Source organism: Nelumbo lutea, chromosome 5 (genome assembly GCF_056320005.1).
Source record: "Nelumbo lutea isolate HS-2025 chromosome 5, American lotus-T2T, whole genome shotgun sequence".
Taxonomy (NCBI): domain Eukaryota; kingdom Viridiplantae; phylum Streptophyta; class Magnoliopsida; order Proteales; family Nelumbonaceae; genus Nelumbo; species Nelumbo lutea.
Genome location: NC_142688.1, coordinates 51784985 through 51803909, shown reverse-complemented (window position 1 = coordinate 51803909; position 18925 = coordinate 51784985). Strand labels below are relative to the sequence as shown.

At 40.8% G+C, this 18925-nt stretch overlaps 1 protein-coding gene across 11 annotated transcripts in view; it reads right to left on the bottom strand.

The window, feature by feature from the left end:
- The window catches only part of XRCC2 (homolog of X-ray repair cross complementing 2 (XRCC2)), a 57086-nt gene that overhangs the window by 2147 nt on the left and 36014 nt on the right, over window positions 1-18925 (bottom strand). For 4 of the 11 annotated variants that reach the window (XM_088947608.1, XM_088947607.1, XM_088947609.1 and 1 more), the window contains exons 7-8: window positions 1206-1308; window positions 16-52 (exon numbers count right to left, since the gene is read on the bottom strand). In XM_088947608.1, coding sequence (XP_088803734.1) covers window positions 16-52; window positions 1206-1308 — 140 coding nt within the window. The remainder of the gene's footprint in view (window positions 1-15; window positions 53-1205; window positions 1309-18925) is intronic. The other 7 variants (XM_088947613.1, XM_088947615.1, XM_088947614.1 and 4 more) reach the window with 3 other exon arrangements.

Here is an 18925-nt window from a genome sequence, read left to right as displayed (position 1 = left end):
GAGATAAAAACTCACCTGAAACTCTTAAAAGTATCCTATGTGTAATAAACAACTGCAATCACAATATTGAAAGAGAGGGTAGCTTCAAATTGAAGGAGCTAGGAAGTAACAGTGACAAAAATGATCACATATGAGGTGGCAATCTACTTCAATGTGTTTTTATGCTCAGAAAAATGGGTTTGAAGAAACCAGAATGGCACTCACATTATTATCTAGTAGTGTATCACTACAGACTAAGGACATGATTCTATATTTAGCTCACAAGGATTAGAAGATGTCAGATACTTGCATTTCTAACCTGTTGTAGATTGGCAAGTGTTAGGACAACCTACTCAATCAGCATTTACATAGGCTCCAGGTGGTAGATTAGTGCAAAACATTGTTCTAACACCATATCAGGGTAGGAAAATTTATTGAATGCCTTGATTGCCTATATATTTTTATTTATTACAATAATGTACAATTGTTAAAATACCACTAAACAGACAATAAAGAAAATAACAAATATACATTATTTGCAAGAAAGACCAATGCAAAACTATGCTTTACGTAAAAAAATAAAATAAAAAAAATAAAAAAAATAAAAAACCTATCTAAATATTATAATGCAATTAATCTCCAGCTGCATTTTCATCACAATTAAAAGGCCTACTTTTAGCACCAACAAGAGACCCAAATATAGGTCCAACTTCACAACAAAAGGGGTTAAACAAGAGTAATTGGAGAAGTCTATTCTGGTCTGACATTTCAGAGATCTGCCACCACATTAAATACTCGGAGCTTTCAGAATGCTTCAACCAGAAATTATAAGGTTGGAAAGGTCTTGTACTTCGTAACACAAGCCAATTTCATCTAAGACTATGAAATGCAACACAAGTCATCATAGCTAGATCACAAAAATCCTTTTCTTTTATTTTCTTTTCATTTTTTCATTTTTTTTTTGATTGGTGATCACAATCTCATTGAACTCATAGTTTTCAAGGCGTCTAAGCGAGGCTAAGTGACCACAGGGTGCTCAGGCTAAGCGAGTTCAATTTGAACTCAATATGCTTTTTTTCCATGTTTAAGAAATAGCAGACTAGTAACCTTTATAAGTGATCACTCTATAGAATATGATGTCATGAAGATGATAAATAAATCAAGTTATCATACATAAAAAAAAAAAGAAACTTTATAGAACATTTATTGACAGAAAATTCAAGTACCTGCCAGACTGAAGGCATATACTCACGATGCAAATATTTCTGATCATCTAGTTGTAAAGTTCTTAAATACAAGGTATCTTGTGAATGCCATTTTCTGAAAGTCCTGTTGTAGAGAATTTTTCATTAATTCACAACTTTATATTAGCAGAACAAGTAAATAATTAATAAGGCAAATAACTACAAGGATGGCAAATTTCCTCATCCCCGGAGGGGACCCGACTTCCCCGACCCAATGGGGGCGGGGATGGGGATGAACATATATAAAAAATTATTTATAATTTAAAAATTTTATTTATTTGAAGTAAATTTATTTTTCAAAAAATACTGTTATCTAAAAAAAATTTCAGGGATTCGGGTCCCGTGGGAAACCCATCCCCGTTGGGGATTGGTGATGGAAGACAAATTTTATCCCCGGTGGGGATCGGGGATGGGGGACAGGGGTTACTTTTATAATCAGGGTTAGGGACGGGGAATATGATCCCTGCCCCATTGCCATTCCTCAATAACTATACTTCAGCTACTTACGATAAAAGCAAAGAAGAGGATATGTAAGAGTTAGAAAACAAATGAAAGGGACAATCTTGAGTAATGAGTAGTGTCTGTTTGTGAGTGATATAAGGTCTACCAAAGGTATTGTATATCTGTTGGAGCATATATTGAAGCAATAAACAGTCCATTGTTGCTAAGCCGGTGCAAAAACTGAATACAAAGCAATGGAATATAGAGTTTCAAAATTACTTTGGCATATAGAGTTTCACCAAATAATAACTTATAGGCTTTCCATGTGGGACCCACCTTACAAAGCCAGAAGCTACCATGTGAAATGAAAACCCTCCCAAACTGGCACTAAATTGCAATTCTACTACCCATCATGGGTGTGAAAGTCAGGCTGGATTAGGTTGGATTGAGGTTAACTCTAACCCTAATCCAGCTTGGATTCAACCAAGTTTTTGGGTTGGGTTGAGTGGCCCGACTTTTCCACTTCCCTTTGCTAAATGTTCTTATTTCCTAGACTCAATGTTTTCTATTTCCTAAGAGTTCCCTTCAACTTCCAAGTGCTGGAAATTAGATTTCTTTGCAACCTTAAGCCTTTCAACAATGCCAACAGTTCAGCTTTCCATGAACCTCCAACCCCTATGGGTCCCAAAAGCAAAGCCACCTTCCTGCCTGTGGAATCTCTAAATGTGTCTCCAATACCTGCCATTGCCAGATTTCCCATGGAGCTGCCATCAAAATTTAGCTTTGTTTTATTCCTTGGCATGGTTTAAAATCTCAATAGCTTTCCATTTCAATGGGTACCAGCACAAAATTATTAGTATTATTTGCACATTGTAGTTTAAATTTAGCTTGATATGCAATGTATTAGTTTCTTAGTTTTGTTTGAACATTTGGAACAAGATCACCATCATCATCTAAGGTTCTTATCACCACTATATGAGGTTGACTACATGAATCCTGTTTCCAAATTCTGTTCGCTTTATCTATGTTTATTTTTATCATTTCCTAAAACTGGAAAACCTTTCTACCACCGGATTCTACAGTGGAAGCCTCAAAGAAACTATGAGAATTGAATTTCAATGCAACGTGTAGAGAACACTGATGTGGGCCCCACAGCTACGGTCCCACTGTGTTCGTAGGGTAGATGTTCTAGTCTGCCTAGGGTTAGCTATTGGTCATTTAGTTGTTTCAGTTGTTATTTATTTCAGTCTTATTTTTTGCTCTATTTGTTATGTAAAGACTAAGGGCAGATCTGTCCTTTCCATGTAATGAGCATAACCTATAAATATTAATTAAAGTGGCGGCGGCAGAATATCAAGCTTCTGCTCCTCCTTTCAACCCTTGTGTTCTACTACTTCTCCTCCCTCTTCCTCTTCTTCCCTCTTACCTTTCTTTTTATCTTCGATCCTGAAATCCATTAGGGTTCAAGACTGATAACAGTCCTGAACTTCTACTTGGTATCAGAGCTAGGGATTCTCATGTGAGTCTAGTCCAGCCGACCACATGAGAACCATCTAAGGCTGGAAGCTGAGAAAGCAGAGTTCGTTGACTGGTTCTTGGAGATCTCTAGAGGATTAGCAGCTGTTTGAAGAAGTGCCACAGTTGCAGCGAGTTGGTGATCAGGAAGAATCAGAGAAGGCTAGGGTTCGGGTAACCTTGGTAGGCAGCGAACTGCATCCTATTGTAAGTCTTTTATTTTCGGAGAGAAGTAACATCAGAGAAGATAGGTTGGACCTATCCAGCAAGGGTGGCCAAACCACTCTAGGGTTTTATCTCTCTATTCTCTAAGGTTTTGTCTTATCCTTGCAACAAACCCTAGTATTGGACTGAACCTTGTGATCTTATCCCTACGGCAAATCCTAATAGTTCAGTTTTAGGGTTTCAGCATATCAGATTGATCAGTTTAAGGTTTCATATTAACCCTAATACAAACCTTATCCGTACGGTACTGTCTGGAGTGTACAGCTTTTAGGACTGATTAAAACCTCGAATTGGCTTCAGCATATCAGATTGTTCTTCAAACTGTTTTTCAGTTTTCTTTTGGGGTTTCAAACACTTCTAAAGGGGTGAAAACAGTTCGGACTATTGCTGTTTTGTGTGGTTGTTGATTTCAGATCAGTTTTATACATATTTCATGCACATCTACTGTAAGTACAGACTGGTTCTATACTGATTTTGTGATTGTGGTTGGTAGTCCTAGTGCTGGTTTTGACTGTAGTAACCCTAATTTTGAGACTTCTGGTTCTTGACTGAAATGGAGTTTAAGAATCAGGCAAAAGGCAGTTTAGGGAACAACAGTTATGGTGGTGATTCTGAGACAGGTTTTCAGGTTACAACCGTAAAGTTTGATGGATCAAACTATTTGGAATGGGCCCAATCAGCCATGATGGTTATTGGGGGAAGGGGCAAAGTAGGGTATCTCTTGGGAGATGTGGCATAACCTTCCAAGGGAGACCCTATGTATACCAAGTGGGTCCAAGAAAACTACTTGGTTATGACATGGCTCTGTAACTCTATGCAGCCCCATATCAGCCGAAATTACTTATGGGCAAAGACAGCCAAGGAGATATGGAATGTGATGAAAGAGACTTACTCCCAACCCCTTAATGTTGCCAGAGCATATGAGTTGAAATGTGAGGTGAATTCCCTTAAACAAAGAGAGAATCCGGTGTCGGTCTACTTCTCTACCTTGAAGTCCCTGTGGCATGAGATTGATCACTTAGAGACTCTTGAGTGGGAGAGTCCCAAAGATGCTCAGATACATAGAAAGCACATCGAGCCAAACAGAGTGTTTGAGTTACTGGCAGGACTGTATTTAGAATATGATATTGTGAGGTAGCAGATTCTAACCAGAGATAGTGTGACCCTCTCTCAGGCATACTCCTTAGTGCACAGTGAAGAGACTAGGAGGAAAGTCATGATGCAACCTCAGCCGCTTACACCTGCCTTGGTAGTTGTCAAACCCAAAACAGAGGGTGACTCAGAGAGGGACAAAAAGAAGGAAGATAAAAGGGATGTGGTGTGTGAGCATTGCAAGAAACCTAAACACACAAAAGAAACATGTTGGAAGTTGCATCCACATTTGGTCCTAGCAAAGTTGAGAAATAAAAGGGGTAATGCTCATGTGGCTATGACTACTGATTCAGCATCCTCATCTGGCACGAGAGGCACACCATTAGAGACCTTAGCTGCATTTTGGGCTGCTCTAATACAATTGGAGAAGGAAGTTGGCAGTTCAGCTCAGTTACCGCAGTCATCATCAACTTCGGCCACATCGGCCTTGGCACACTCAGGTACTCGAGCCTCAGCCTACCATGCCTCCACTCCAGGTACTACTGAACCGTGTTGGGTAATAGATTCAGGTGCATCCAACCATATGACTAGCTTTCCCTCCTTGTTTACTACTTATTACTTATCTTCTGGTAGGGATAAAGTATCTATAGTTGATGGTTCTCTTGTCCCCATTTCTGGCAAGGGTGACATCAAACTGTCGGATACTATATCCTTGTCCTTTGTCTTGCATGTTCCTAAATTGGATACTAACCTCCTTTCCGTTAGTAGTATTACCAAACATTTGAACTGCTCAGTAACTTTCTTTCCTGACCGATGTGTTTTTCAGGACCTAGAGACGAAGAAGGTGATTGGGACTGGTTGTGAGACAAATGGGATCTATCTGCTCGGGGAGAGTTCTCGTCGGGAAGAGTCAGTGGATAAGAAGTTACTTGTTTCTCAGGTTGTGAGTCCAGTTATGCTTTGGCATAACCGATTGGGTCATTTATCTTTTCGGTCCTTGAAGAGTCTATTTCCTACTTTGTTTAAGTCTGTTGAGTCATCTCAATTGAAGTGTGAAAGTTGTGAGTTTGCTAAACATTATAGAAACTCTTATTCATTGAGTAATAAAAGGAGTAATAGTTCTTTTGATATTGTGCATACTGATGTTTGGGGGCCATATCACATTCCTTCTATGGGTGGGTACAGGTATTTTTTGTTATTTGTTGATGACCACACCCAGTTTTCTTGGGTTTATCTTATGCGATCACGAGATGAGGTGCCTGCCCTGACCCAAAACTTCCACCAAATGATCCTAACCCAGTTTGATGCCAGGATCAAAGTGCTTAGATCTGATAATGCAAAGGAATACTTTGCTAAGCCATTGGCATCGTACCTCCTTAATCATGGGGTTATCCACCAAAGCACTTGCCCTCATACACCTCAACAGAATGGGGTTGCAGAGAGGAAGAATAGGCACATCTTGGAGGTGGCTAGAAGTATTATGTTTACCTCCAATGTCCCTATTCGCTTATGGGGTGATGCTATCCTTACGGCGGTATATCTTATTAATCGGATTCCTTCTCGGGTTCTTGATATGAAACCTCCTTTTTCCCTTCTATACCCCAATGAAAAGTTGTTCACTATTCCCCTCAAGACATTTGGTTGTACCTGTTTTGTTCAGCTTCTCGGTCCCCATCACTCCAAGTTTGAACCCAAGGCCTCCAAATGCATCTTTCTTGGTTATGCACAAACTCAAAAGGGTTATTGTTGTTATGATCCTGTCTCAGGGAAGAAGTTTGTATCCATGGATGTCACTTTCTTTGAGGAGACACCCTACTATTCTCGGGTCTCTCCTCAGGGGGAGAGTAGTGAGTGTGGAGATTTGGGTCATTTTCTTCAGGGAGAGTGCAGCAAGGATAGGGTTAATACCTTTGGGGTTGTTCCCTTACCTATTCCAGTTGGTGATGAGGGTTGTAGTAGCGAGGGTGGTCAGAGGGATCGGGAGTTGAGAGTCTATCACAGGCGATGCAGGCAGGTTGATCCCGATCATCAACAGTCCCAGCCAACTCCAATCTCTTTTGCGGCTCCAGTCCAGATATTACAGTCCCAGGGCCCACAGAGACTCCTTCCATTGTTGCTACCTCACCCTCTGCAGATGACCTTGACCTTCCCATTGCCCTCCGTAAAGGAAAACGGCATTGCACCACATCTACAGCCCACTGCATCTCACAGTTTTTGTCCTATGATCGCCTATCTCCCTCCTACAGGTCCTATCTCACCTCCGTTGCTAATGTCCCTATTCCGAGAACAGTGCAAGAAACCCTATCAGTCCCGGAGTGGAGAGGTGCAATGCAAGTTGAAATAGATGCCCTGTTGAAAAATAATACTTGGGAGCTAGTTGACTTGCCCAAAGGAAAGAAACCAGTTGGATGCAGGTGGGTATTTACTGTGAAGCACAATGCGGATGGTTCCATTGAGAGGTATAAAGCTCGGCTAGTTGCAAAAGGGTTCACCCAGACTTATGGTATAGATTACTTGGAGACATTTGCCCCGGTAGCCAAGATGACCACCATTCGGGTTCTATTATCTCTTGCAGCAAGCTACACTTGGCCTTTGTACCAAATGGATGTTAAGAATGCCTTCCTGAATGGGGACTTGCAGGAAGAGGTTTACATGCAGTTGCCTCCTAGATTCTATGATATAGAAGCAGGTAAGAAGGTCTGTCAACTCAATAAGGCATTGTATGGTTTGAAGCAGTCACCTAGAGCTTGGTTCAAAAGATTCAGACTAGCCCTTGGGAAGTTCGGTTATGTACAAGCCCAGTCAAATCATACACTGTTCATCAAGAGGGTGGAGTCGTCACTGACACTACTTGCAGTATATGTTGATAATATTGTGGTGACAGGAAATGACAACCATGAGATTGAGTCCCTCAAACAGCTCCTTCATCAAGAGTTTGAGGTGAAAGATCTGGGTACACTACGGTATTTTTTGGGTATTGAGGTTGCTAGATCTAAACAGGGGATCTTTGTCTATCAAAGGAAATATGTTTTGGATCTCTTGGCTGAAACTAGAAAGCTAGGTGTCAAACCTGCTGATACACCCATTAAACAGAACCACAGGATTAGTGCAGAGAGTGGGGAGCTGCTTGAAGACAAAGTTATGTTCCAGCGGATAGTGGGAAAGCTCCTATATCTATGCCTCAACCGACCAGATATCAGTTATGCCGTTAGTATTGTCAGTCAGTACATGCTTTCTCCTAGAACCACGCACCTTCTAGCAGTAGAAAGAATACTAGCATACTTGAAGAGATGCCCGGGTAGAGGTATACTGTTCAAGAACAATGACCACATGAAGGTGGAAGTCTATACGAATGTCGATTGGGCTGGGAGTGTTGATGACAGGAGGTCTACCTTTAGATATTGTGCTCTTGTGGGAGGTAACCTGGTTTCTTGGAGGAGTAAGAAACAGAGTGTTGTCTCCCGATCCAGTGTTGAAGCTGAGTACAGGTCAATGGCTAATGGAGTGGCTGAAATTCTTTGGCTAAGATCACTACTTGAGGAGTTGGGTATTGAGTATGAGAAGCCCCTGATGCTGTATTGTGATAATCAAGTGGCTATTAATATAGCACACCACCCAGTGCAGCATGACAAGACTAAACATATTGAAGTTGATCGACACTTTGTACAAGAGAGCGTCTCATCACAAGAAGTGTGTCTCCCATACATCACCTCCAATATGCAACTAGCAGATATCCTCACCAAAGCTGTACCACGGAAGAAAGTAGAGGCAGATCTATCCAAGTTGGGAATGATAAACATTTATTCCCAACTTGAGGGGGAGTGTAGAGAACACTGATGTGGGCCCCACAGCAACGGTCCCACTGTGTTCGTAGGGTAGAAGATGTTCTAGTCTGCCTAGGGTTAGCTATTGGTCATTTAGTTGTTTCAATTGTTATTTATTTCAGTCTTATTTTTTCTCTATATGTTTTGTAAAGACTAAGGGCAGATCTGTCCTTTCCATGTAATGAGCATAACCTATAAATATTAATTAAAGTGGCGGCAGCAGAATATCAAGCTTCTGCTCCTCCTTTCAACCTTTGTGTTCTACTGCTTCTCCTCCCTCTTCCTTTTCTTCCCTCTTACCTTTCTTCTTATCTTCGATCCTGAAATCCATTAGGGTTCAAGACTGATAACAGTCCTGAACTTCTACTCAACGTTCTTCAGAAAAACTGAGCCCTAGGTACGCAAGGGAGAGAAATGAAGAGAGGGAGGAGTTGGATGAAGGCTGGGTGCACTATGGCACAGACAATGAAGTTCTGGATAAGATTTCAGATGGCAGAACTAGCATCGGAAGTGTGGATGACAATGATGGCAGCGATGTGGGTGATATGGGTTTGCTGAACGTTGAAAATCTTTTTCAGGGAGGCCTAGAGGAGAAACAGACTTCTACTCCAGACGGCCAGGGAGGTCTGACAGGGAATGGAAGCAGATTTGGGACTCGTGAGGTGAATGGGACTAAGACAATAACTAGAATAACTCATCTCCAAGACTTCAGATTGTGCAAGGCGAAAAAGAAGGGGTAAACCAAGAGAACCTGTGGCAGAGCAGGGATGTACTAATAAGGGGTGAACCAAGGGTAGAGAGGAGAGATTGCCAATGTGTCCAAAGGACAGAATTGCTTCCCAACCAACCTAAGGAGACAGTTTTTTACCAATCCTCTGAACATGAAAGGGAGGTTGGGAACAGTGCCATGTGTACCTCTCCCATTTGCCAGTCAAACCCAGGTAATCAAGTGAATTCAGTTTGTGCTACTAATGTCTTCTCTGTGTCCTATGTTCCAGATTCAGGTTCCATTCCAAGTTCAGCAGCCCATGTATGTGTAGCCAACCAGGATGGTGAGTCAGCTAAAGCTATGGGGAAGGGAGTGAGGGATTGTGGGGAAATGGTGGAAGGAAGGCATAGGAATGAGAAAGCATGGGAAATTATTGAAAGAGTCTTCAGTGAAATTGAACAGAATGTGATGTGGAGGAAGGATTTAGAAGAGAAAAGAGGGAAGGGATCAGTTGAGAGGGGAGAAGGAGAGGAGGGGAGAAATGAAGGGGAATACCTAGAGAGGAAAGTGGTGGAGGGAGTTAATAGAGAAAACCTGATAGCAGACTTTGTGGGGAAGCTAGGATGTAGACTGGAGGATTTAAATGGTTTGAAAAGTGGACTACAGAAGAAGAAGGAAATAAGAAAAAGGAATGTGGTTTTAGGACCGGAGGGGTTGATTGGGAAATACTGAATTTCATTGAAGTTCAAGCAACAAGAGGATGGTTGTGTGGGTGCTTACAAATGTTTATGGACCAAATGACTATAGAGAGAGAAAGGAATTGTGGGAGGAGCTGGCTGATATCAAAGGGCTATGGGATGGGCCCTGGTGCGTGGGTGGGGACTTTAATGTGATAAGATTCAAGGAGGAAACCAATAATATCAATCAAATAGTGACTACTAGTATGAGGAAGTTTAACCGGTTTGTGGATGTCTTTGAACTTAAAGAGATTCCCTTAGTCCGTAAGACATCCTGGTCAAATCTCCAAGCAAGTCCCATCTACTCCAAGCTGGATAGGTTTCTGTTCTCTTTGGGTTGGGAAGAACATTGGGGGAATTTAGACTCTAGGGTTCTTCCTAGATTGACCTCTGACCATTGGCCTATTGTGATATGTAAGGAGTAGAGGAGTGGAGGACCTTCCCCTTTTAGGTTTGAAAATATGTGGTTACTCCATCCGGTGTTCACTAAAAGAGTAAGGGAGTGGTGGAGTGAATGCAACTCAATGGTGGAATGGGAAGGGATGAGATTCCATAAAAAATTACAATTTCTAAAAAGCAAAGATCAAGGAATGGAATCAATTGGAGTTTGGAAGGATTGCGGAAAGAAAAAGAACTTTGATGGACCAAATTGAGAGCTTAGATGTGAAGAGAGAGGAGAGTTTGGAGAGGTAGACAAGGAGCATAGAAAAAGTCTAAGAAGACAGTTAGAGGACTGCCTACATAAGGAGGAAATAAGTTGGAGGCAAAAATCTAGATGTAGATGGCTGCAAGAGGGGGATAGGAATACCAGGTTCTTTCATTCTCAGGCTAATGGAAGGAGGAGGAACTTTATTTCCAAACGAGAGGTGGATGGAGTTGAGTTGACACGACAAGATGAGATTGCAGGGGCCTTTGTAGGACATTTTAAATCTATCTTAAGGAGGCCTGTGTGTAGGGGGTGTGAGTAGAAGGTTTGGATTGGCTAGATGTGGGGGTTGATAATAGGAGAAGATTGGAAAAAAGGTTTAGTTGGAAGAAATTAAGGAGGTTGTTTTCTCTATGGATAGAACAAAAGCTCCAGGTCCAGATGGGTTCACAATGGCTTTTGATCAAGATTGTTGGGATACTTTGAAAGATGATCTGTTGTTGGTGTTTGAGGAATTTCACAAGAGAGGAGTGGTTAACCCAGATGTGAATTCCACCTTTTTAATTGTGGTTCCGAAAAAGAAATATGCATTCCACCCAAAGGACTTTAGTCCAATCAGTTTGGTAAATAGTTTGTATAAGATTCTGGCCAAGGTGTTGTCTCTAAGATTGAAAGAAGTATTGCCAAATATCATTACATCAAATCAAGGAACCTTTGTGAGTGGAAGACAAATTACCGACCAGATCTTAATTGCTAATGAGAGTGTTGAGTTTTTCAAAAAGCATGGGAAGAAGGGAGTGGTATGTAAGTTGGACCTGGAAAAGGCTTATGATCTGGTAGATTGGGACTTCTTGAGAGTTATGACCAAATTTGGATTTGGGGACAGATGGTGCAAATGGATTATGGGGTGTCTTCAAAATTGTCATTATTCTATACTAGTGAATGGAATAGTGGTTGATTTCTTTCTAGCCACTAGGGTTATAAGACAAGGGGACCCCCTATCTCCCTTCTTGTTCACATTGATTGCTGATGTTTTGGGGAGACTAATCCACAGGGCGGACTCTAGGGGCCTCATTAGAGGAAGGAGAATTGGAAGGGAGGAAACCCCACTCACCCACCTACAGTTTGCAGATGATACGATTATGTTCTGTGAAGGAGGAAACTTGGGGTATATTAGGAACATGAAACTGGTGGCATTACTTTTTGAATGAATGTCAAATTTGAAGGTGAACTTTGAGAAAAAGTTGTGTAGTGGATGCGAACTTGGAAGAGGAAGAAACTAGGGAGGGTGCAGAAGTGCTAGGGTGTGAGGTCTCAGTATGGCCGTTGAACTACTTGGGTTTGCCATTGGGTGACAACCCAAAGAGGGACAGTTTCTAGAATCCGGTGCTGGAAAGGTTTGAGAAGAGACTTGCATCTTGGTAAAAGAACTATCTTTCTCTTGGAGGTAGGATAACACTGATTAAGGCTACTCTAGAAAATTTATCCATCTATTTTCTTTCAGTGTTCAAAATTCCAGTAAAGGTTTCTAACAAGCTAGAAAAAATGATGAGAAACATCCTTTGGGAGCCAGGAGAGGAAAAGAAGGACCATAGGATAAGCTGGAAGGTGGTGACCAAGAGTAAAAACAATGGTGGATTAGGGCGTGGGAACATTAGAGAAAGGAATTTGACACTCCTAGGGAAATGGTTGTGGAGATTCCCACTAGAGAAGGAGAAATTATGGGCCAAAATAGTGGTAAGCACTCATGGGTTGGAGCTAAACAGATGGGATGCTGGAATTCTGGCTAGGACCACAAGCGCCTCACCTTGGAAAGCCATTCATCACTTATTACCAATTTTCTCCCCTTAAGGACCAGTTTCCTTCCTTGTATGCACTTTCTGATTTTAAAAATGAGCCAGTTTCCTCCTTCTTGACCCCTTCCTCTTCCATTTCAAGGTTTGGTTGGAATTTGGGTATGAGAAGGGCTATAAAAGGCACCTAGACAGTATTTCGAGTCTCCTCTTTCTTCTTGATAATGTTTTCTTGGACCCTACTAAGGATGACTCTAGAATCTGGACCCCCCACCCCTACTGGTTTTTTCTCATGTGCCTCTTCTTTAAAGCGCTATGCCAACCCTCCAATCCTATAACCCCCCTTCCCTATTAATGAAGTTTGGTGTAGACCAATTCCTCCTGAGGTTGATAGTTTTTGTTGGGAAGCCTTTCTAGAAAGATTCAACACTAGTGATCTGCTCTAAAAGAAGAGACCCAATACTTGTTTGTCCCCTATTGGTGTGTTCTTTGTAAAGCTAATGGGGAGACCGGTTTTCATCTTCTGGTGTCTGCCAATTTGCAAAGTCTATTTGGGAGTGGGCTCTATATCTTTTTGGGTGTACTTGGATTCCTCCGTCAAATTTGCAAGGCTTTTTTGCTCCTTCTTTCAGGTGGCATACGAAAAGGGGAAGGACTATGTGGAGAGGACCGAGGGCAGCAACAGTATGCTGGTCTTTGTGGGAAGAAAGAAATTCTAGAATCTTCTCTGATGTAGAGAGAGGTGCTAAAGAGTTGAGGGCCCTGATCCACATAAAGGTTAGTCAGTGGATGAAGTCCCTAGAGCTGTACACAGAATATACAGTAGATGACTTGCCGAGGAAGTGGGCTGAGATTGCTAGCTGTACCCAGATTACAGCAGGGATGAGTATGTCTTGGACTCCCTCACCTATAGGTTTCATGAAACTAAACTTTGATGGAAGTAGCAAAGGGAACCCTAGACAATCAGGGATTGGGGGTGTCTTCAGGGATGAGAATGGGGTTGTTTCTGCCAAGTTTTCAGGCCCAATTGGAGTGGGTGACTCTCTCATAACTGAGATCCACGCAGTTTTGGGAGGTGTCCAGAAATTTAGGGAGATGAAAATCAGAAAACTCATAATTGAAGGGGACTCGGAGGTGGTGGTTGGGTGGCTGAACAAAGAAGATAGCGGTTTATGGAGTTATAGTAATTTGAAGAGAAAATTCAGATGGCTGGTTCGAGAAATGGAAGTTAAAATTAGTTGGGTAAAAAGATCAGCTAATTCTTTTGCTGATGGGCTAGCTAAACAAGGGGTGGACAAGGATGTCATATTCTAGGCAAAGATGTTATTTAACTTCTTTTTCTGTTCTCTCTTTCTCTCTTGTTTCCTCTCTTGGGGCTCTTGATGTTGCTAGAAGATAAGAAAGTCTGTCTTCCTCTCTGTAATTTATTGTGATAAATAATGAATTGTGTTATTGATAAAAAAAAAACATATTTCACAATGTTTACATCATTTATATAATGTTTACAATATTTTTATTAGAAAATTCTGGCATATTTTTTATATTTGGAAGGCTAACAATTTCACCGTCACCAACATTTTAAACCTTAAGGCTTGAGATAAGGAAATCTACAATAAAATCATTAAGACCTATTCCCAAGTAAATAATTCAGCCAAAGTCAACCAGTTTAGGTAGGAAGTGTTATGCCAGGGAGAGAAATTGGTGTTTTCATACTTATTTTCATTCTGTTCGGAAGAAATTCATTATTTAGAGAAAATAAAATGGCATTGCACACAGGATTCTCAGAAACACAAGACACTTGTGGAGAAGAACAGGGTGTTTTAAGCTCTTGCCTTTATGTCCGTTAGAATGCTTAGTTTATTTTTTATGTTTGCATTCTGCTGAGTTAGGGTCTGTTTGGTCTAGTTAAAGTAGTTTTTTATCTTTGTTTTTGTAATCTAACTTGAGTAGGGGCATAAGGATCTTTTCCCCTTTAATTATGGTCGCCCTATATATAGTAATATAAGCTGGCGCTGCCATCCAGTTTTAGTTGACACCAAAACATTATCTTCTCTTCTCCCTTCTTTCCTTTCTTTCTCTTCTCTTCTTCCCTATTTCTCCTCTATTCTGCTGTTAATATGGTATCAGAGTGGTTCTGCTAGGTCTGAGAGCAGATCGAAAAGGGCTGACCTACCACTGGTACAAACTTGCTTTATCACCTTTTTCTTTTCTCTTGGTTGTGTACCAAGAAAAAACAAATGAATCCAGACTGCTGAATGTCATCAGAGATGTTGTGAGGTTCTAACCTCTTTTTTAATGATCGTGTGATCCCATACCTGAAAATACAAGATTGGTGGAGTGTGACTGTTTTTTAACCCTAGTGGTGTGACCGTACTGTTTTATGACCCTTCCTGGTAGTCGATGTATTTGGATGGTCTGGAAGTTGGTGGAGTGTGACTGTTAGGGCAGTACAGAACTGAGATCAACCTAAAATCTTGCTCTTTTTGGACAATCAAAGATGGTCTCTATTCAGATTGTGTCCAGATTGCAGTGTGTGCATGTGGGCTTCATCCTTGGTGTGTTTCTAGGACTGTTTTTCTGGTGATAGGAGGGATCATAAGGTGTGTGTAGGATCTGAAAAGTGTTTGAATCATGTCCTCTAAGAATTCTACAACTTCTGGAATTTCAGGTGATCAAAATGGAATGAATGGGGGGGATGGATATGAGTTTCCCCATGGCTGTAATTCCCTTTAATGGATTGAACCATCTTGAATGGTCTAGGGGAATTAAACTTTACATTACTGCTAGAAGAAAAATAGGGTATATTAATGGTAAAGTGAAGGAACTAAAGACTAATAGTGTTTAACATGACAGATGGGACAAAAAAAATAGTATGGTGATGTCATGGCTCTTAGTTTCCATGCTGCCACAGGTAAGGAAGACTTTTATGTGGGCTAAAACAGCTTGTGAAATATGGGAACAAGCCAAATCTACCTGTTCCGAGCAGAGGCATTATGCAAAAATATATCAATTACAAGCTGAATCCTCCACTTGCAAATAGGGGGAGAGGAGTCTCTCGACGTACTACTCAGATCTGACATCAATTTGGAAGGAACTGGATCATTATCAAAATGTGAATTGGAAGTGTAATGAAGATGCAAAGGCCTACAAGTCACTTGTTTTCCAACAATGGGTATTTGCTTTTCTTTTGAGGCTGAATCCTACATATGAATCCATGAGGGTACAAATCTTAGGAAGTAAGAACTTACCTTCAGTTCAAGAAGTTTATGCCTTAGTTCAGTCTAAAGAGAGTAGAAGAAGTGTGATGAATTGTACAGAGGGGGAACCAGTTGCACTATCTATCCGAGGGTACAAATTTAAATGTCGGAGGTTCTTTAAAAAGGGGTGATTCACAGAAGAAAGTGGATGACAAAGACAAGCTTTGATGCATTCACTATTAGAAATCCAGGCACAAATAGAGACACATGTTGGGACCTTCATGGCAAGCCTAAATGGACTCTAGAATTGAGTATGAAATCTGATCCGAGTAAGAAGCCAACCCAACAAAGTCAAAAGAAATATAACTCAACAAATGTGGCATCTCAAGAGACTAGTCCCATGGTACTCCAGGAGCGACACTTTGGTTCTGACCCCAAGGAAGAGATCATCAACTCCTTTTGTGACCACTTGGAAATATATGGTAGGACACCTCGCCAGATGGATTCTGGCCCTAATCCCACCTCCTTTGTATCTACACCAGGTAACACCGCCACTGCTTTCCATGTGTCATCTCATACATCTGATTCCCCTTAAATAATTGACTTTGGAGCTTCAAACCACATAACTGGTAAGTCAAATTTATTTCAAGCATATGACCTCTTCTTTAGAAGAGATAAGGTGAGACTAGCTTATGGGTCTTTTTCCACCATAGTCGGTCAAGGAACCATCTCCCTTCCTCTTGGTCTCACCCTCTCTAATGTGTTAAATATTCCTAAATTACCCATCAATTTACTTCCCATTAGTAGTATTACTCACTCCTTGAATTGTTCAGTGACCTTTCCTTCTTCATGTGTTTTTCAGGATTTGATCAAGGGTAAGACAATTGGTAGAGGAAGCATGGCGGATGGTCTCTACATGTTAGATAATAAAGCCAGTTTTGTGGCTACAGAGTCCTAAAGTTCGTCTAGTGAGAGTCATGCCTATTTCTGGCATAATCGTCTTGGTCACCTTTTGTGTGAGTCTTTAAAACTTATGTTTCTTGAGTTATTTAAGTCTTTGTTAGTTAGTGAGTTATAGTGTCAGACATGTCAATTGAGCAAACATTGTAGATTCTTTTCCTTTAAGAAATAAAAGATCTGAATTTCCTTTTGATATTACCTACTCTGATGTTTGGGGCCCTATTACTCTACCTACTGAGACTGAATATAAGTATTTCACTACTTTGATTGATGACTACTCTACACATACTTAGGTTTATCCTATGCGATCTAGAGACTAAGTGCCAAAGATTGTGAAAGACTTTCAACGCATGGTTTTCACTTAATTCCAGACTGAAATTCATATTTTCCAGTCGGACGATGCAAAAAAATACTTCCACAGTGATCTCACAGAGTTCTTTGCTTCATGTGGATCCCTTCATCAAAGCTCTTGTGATAGGACACCCCAACAAAACGATATTTCTAAAAGCAAAAATTGTCATCTTCTCGAAGTAGCTCGTAGTTTATCACTCCATATGAATGTTCCAAAACGCTTTTGGAAGGATGTTATGTGTATTGCATGTATCATCAACCGTATGACATCTCAGTTACTAGAGTATAAGGCCCCACATCAACTTTTGTTTCCTACAACTCCGTTATCCCCCATTCCAATGCGTGTCTTTGGGTGTTGTGGCTTCACTCATAACGTCCTCTACTTGCAGTAAACTCGACCCTCGTGCCATTCCTTGTGTTTTTCTTGGTACTCTTTATCTCAAAAGGGTTACTGTAGCTATGACCTTGCTTCATGCAAGTACTATGCCTCCATGGATGCTTTTCTTTGAGAGTCAACATTTTTTCTAGATTTCTCCTCTTCCTGATCCTCCTCCATTTCGTGTCTTTCTTCACCGCCATAAGAGCCAGCTGAGTTCAAGAGTTGTAGAACCTGAAACTATGCAACCAATATCATCGGATTCTCTAAAGGTAGATCCTCCTCATCATCCAAGTACACTTGTTCCCATTGATATGCTTGAACTTCTTAATATTGATCCCCCTGTTATTAATGATCTTGATGTTCCTATTGCTAAGAGAAAGGGTGTTAGACCTTCTACTATTAATCATCCTATCTCTCACTTTGTATCCTACGATCATATTTCACCTTCATATTGTGCATTCCTTTTTTCTATTGACATTGTCCCTGTTCCTAAGAATGTGATAGAAGCTTTATTCAAACCTGAATGCACAAATGCAAAAAGAATAAACTAATGCCTTACACAAAAATGGCACCTGGGAGTTGGTGGATCTTCTTGAAGGGAAGGAACCAATGGGATGCAAGTGGGCATTCACAGTAAAGCATAGGGTTGATGGTTTGGTACAAAGGTACAAAGCTAGATTGGTGGCCAAAGGATTTACACAAGTGTATGGAGTAGACTATGTATAGACCTTTGCTCCAATAGCCAAGATGAATTCGATCAGAATCCTCCTTTCACTGGTAGTTAATCTTGGCAGGGAACTTCACTAGTTGGATATTAAAAATGCATTCTTGAATAGTGACCTAGAGGAGGTTTACATGATTCAACCTCTATGTTTCTGTGTCAAAGGTAGTAAGCAGGTGTAAAAGTTAAAAAAATCATTATATGAGTTGAAACAATCACCCCTAGCCTGGTTTAGTAAGTTTCATTTAACTGTACAACAGATGGGATTCAGACAAGTCAAGTCATACTCTGTTTGTGAAGAAAGGTGAAGGGAAAATTGCAGCTTTAATTGTGTATGTTGATGGCATAGTAGTCACAGCAGATTGGAAGACTAAAATACAAAAGTTGAAAAAATTCTTAGCCACTCAATTTGAGGTGAAAGATCTAGGCCCCTTACATTATTTCCTTGGGATTGAAGTTGCCCGCTCTCGAAAGGGCATAATTATTTCCCAAAGGAAATATGTACTAGATCTATTAGAGGACACTGGCAAGTTAGGAGTGAAACCAATTGATTCAACCATTGAACCCAACCATCAACTAGGAGACAGTCAGGGGGAGTGTTTGAAAGATGTGAAGAAGTTCTAGAGACTTGTAGGGAAACTCTTATATTTGTCTATGACCAAACTTGATATTGTCTACGCAATGGGTGTCCTTAGTCAGTTCATGCATAACCCTAAGACAACTCACTTTGAAGTTGTAGAAAGGATCTTTAGATATCTCAAGAAGTTCCCAGGAGTTGGTTTGCTATTCCAGAAGCATGGGCATTTGAAGGTGGAGGTGTATACAGATGCTGATTGGACAGGGGCAGTCGATGATAAAAAATCTACTAGTGGGTATTGTACCTTTGTGGGGGGAAACTTAGTCACCTGGAGTAAGAAGCAAAATGTAGTGGCTAGATCCAATGTTGAAGCAGAATATAGAGCGATGTCTCATGGAGTTGCTAAAATCATGTGGATAAAAAACTTGTTAGAAAAATTGGGTTTTGCAGTTAACAAACCTATGTCATTCTACTATGACAACAAAGCTGCTATAAATATTACTGCTAACCCAGTCCTCCATGATAGAACAAAACA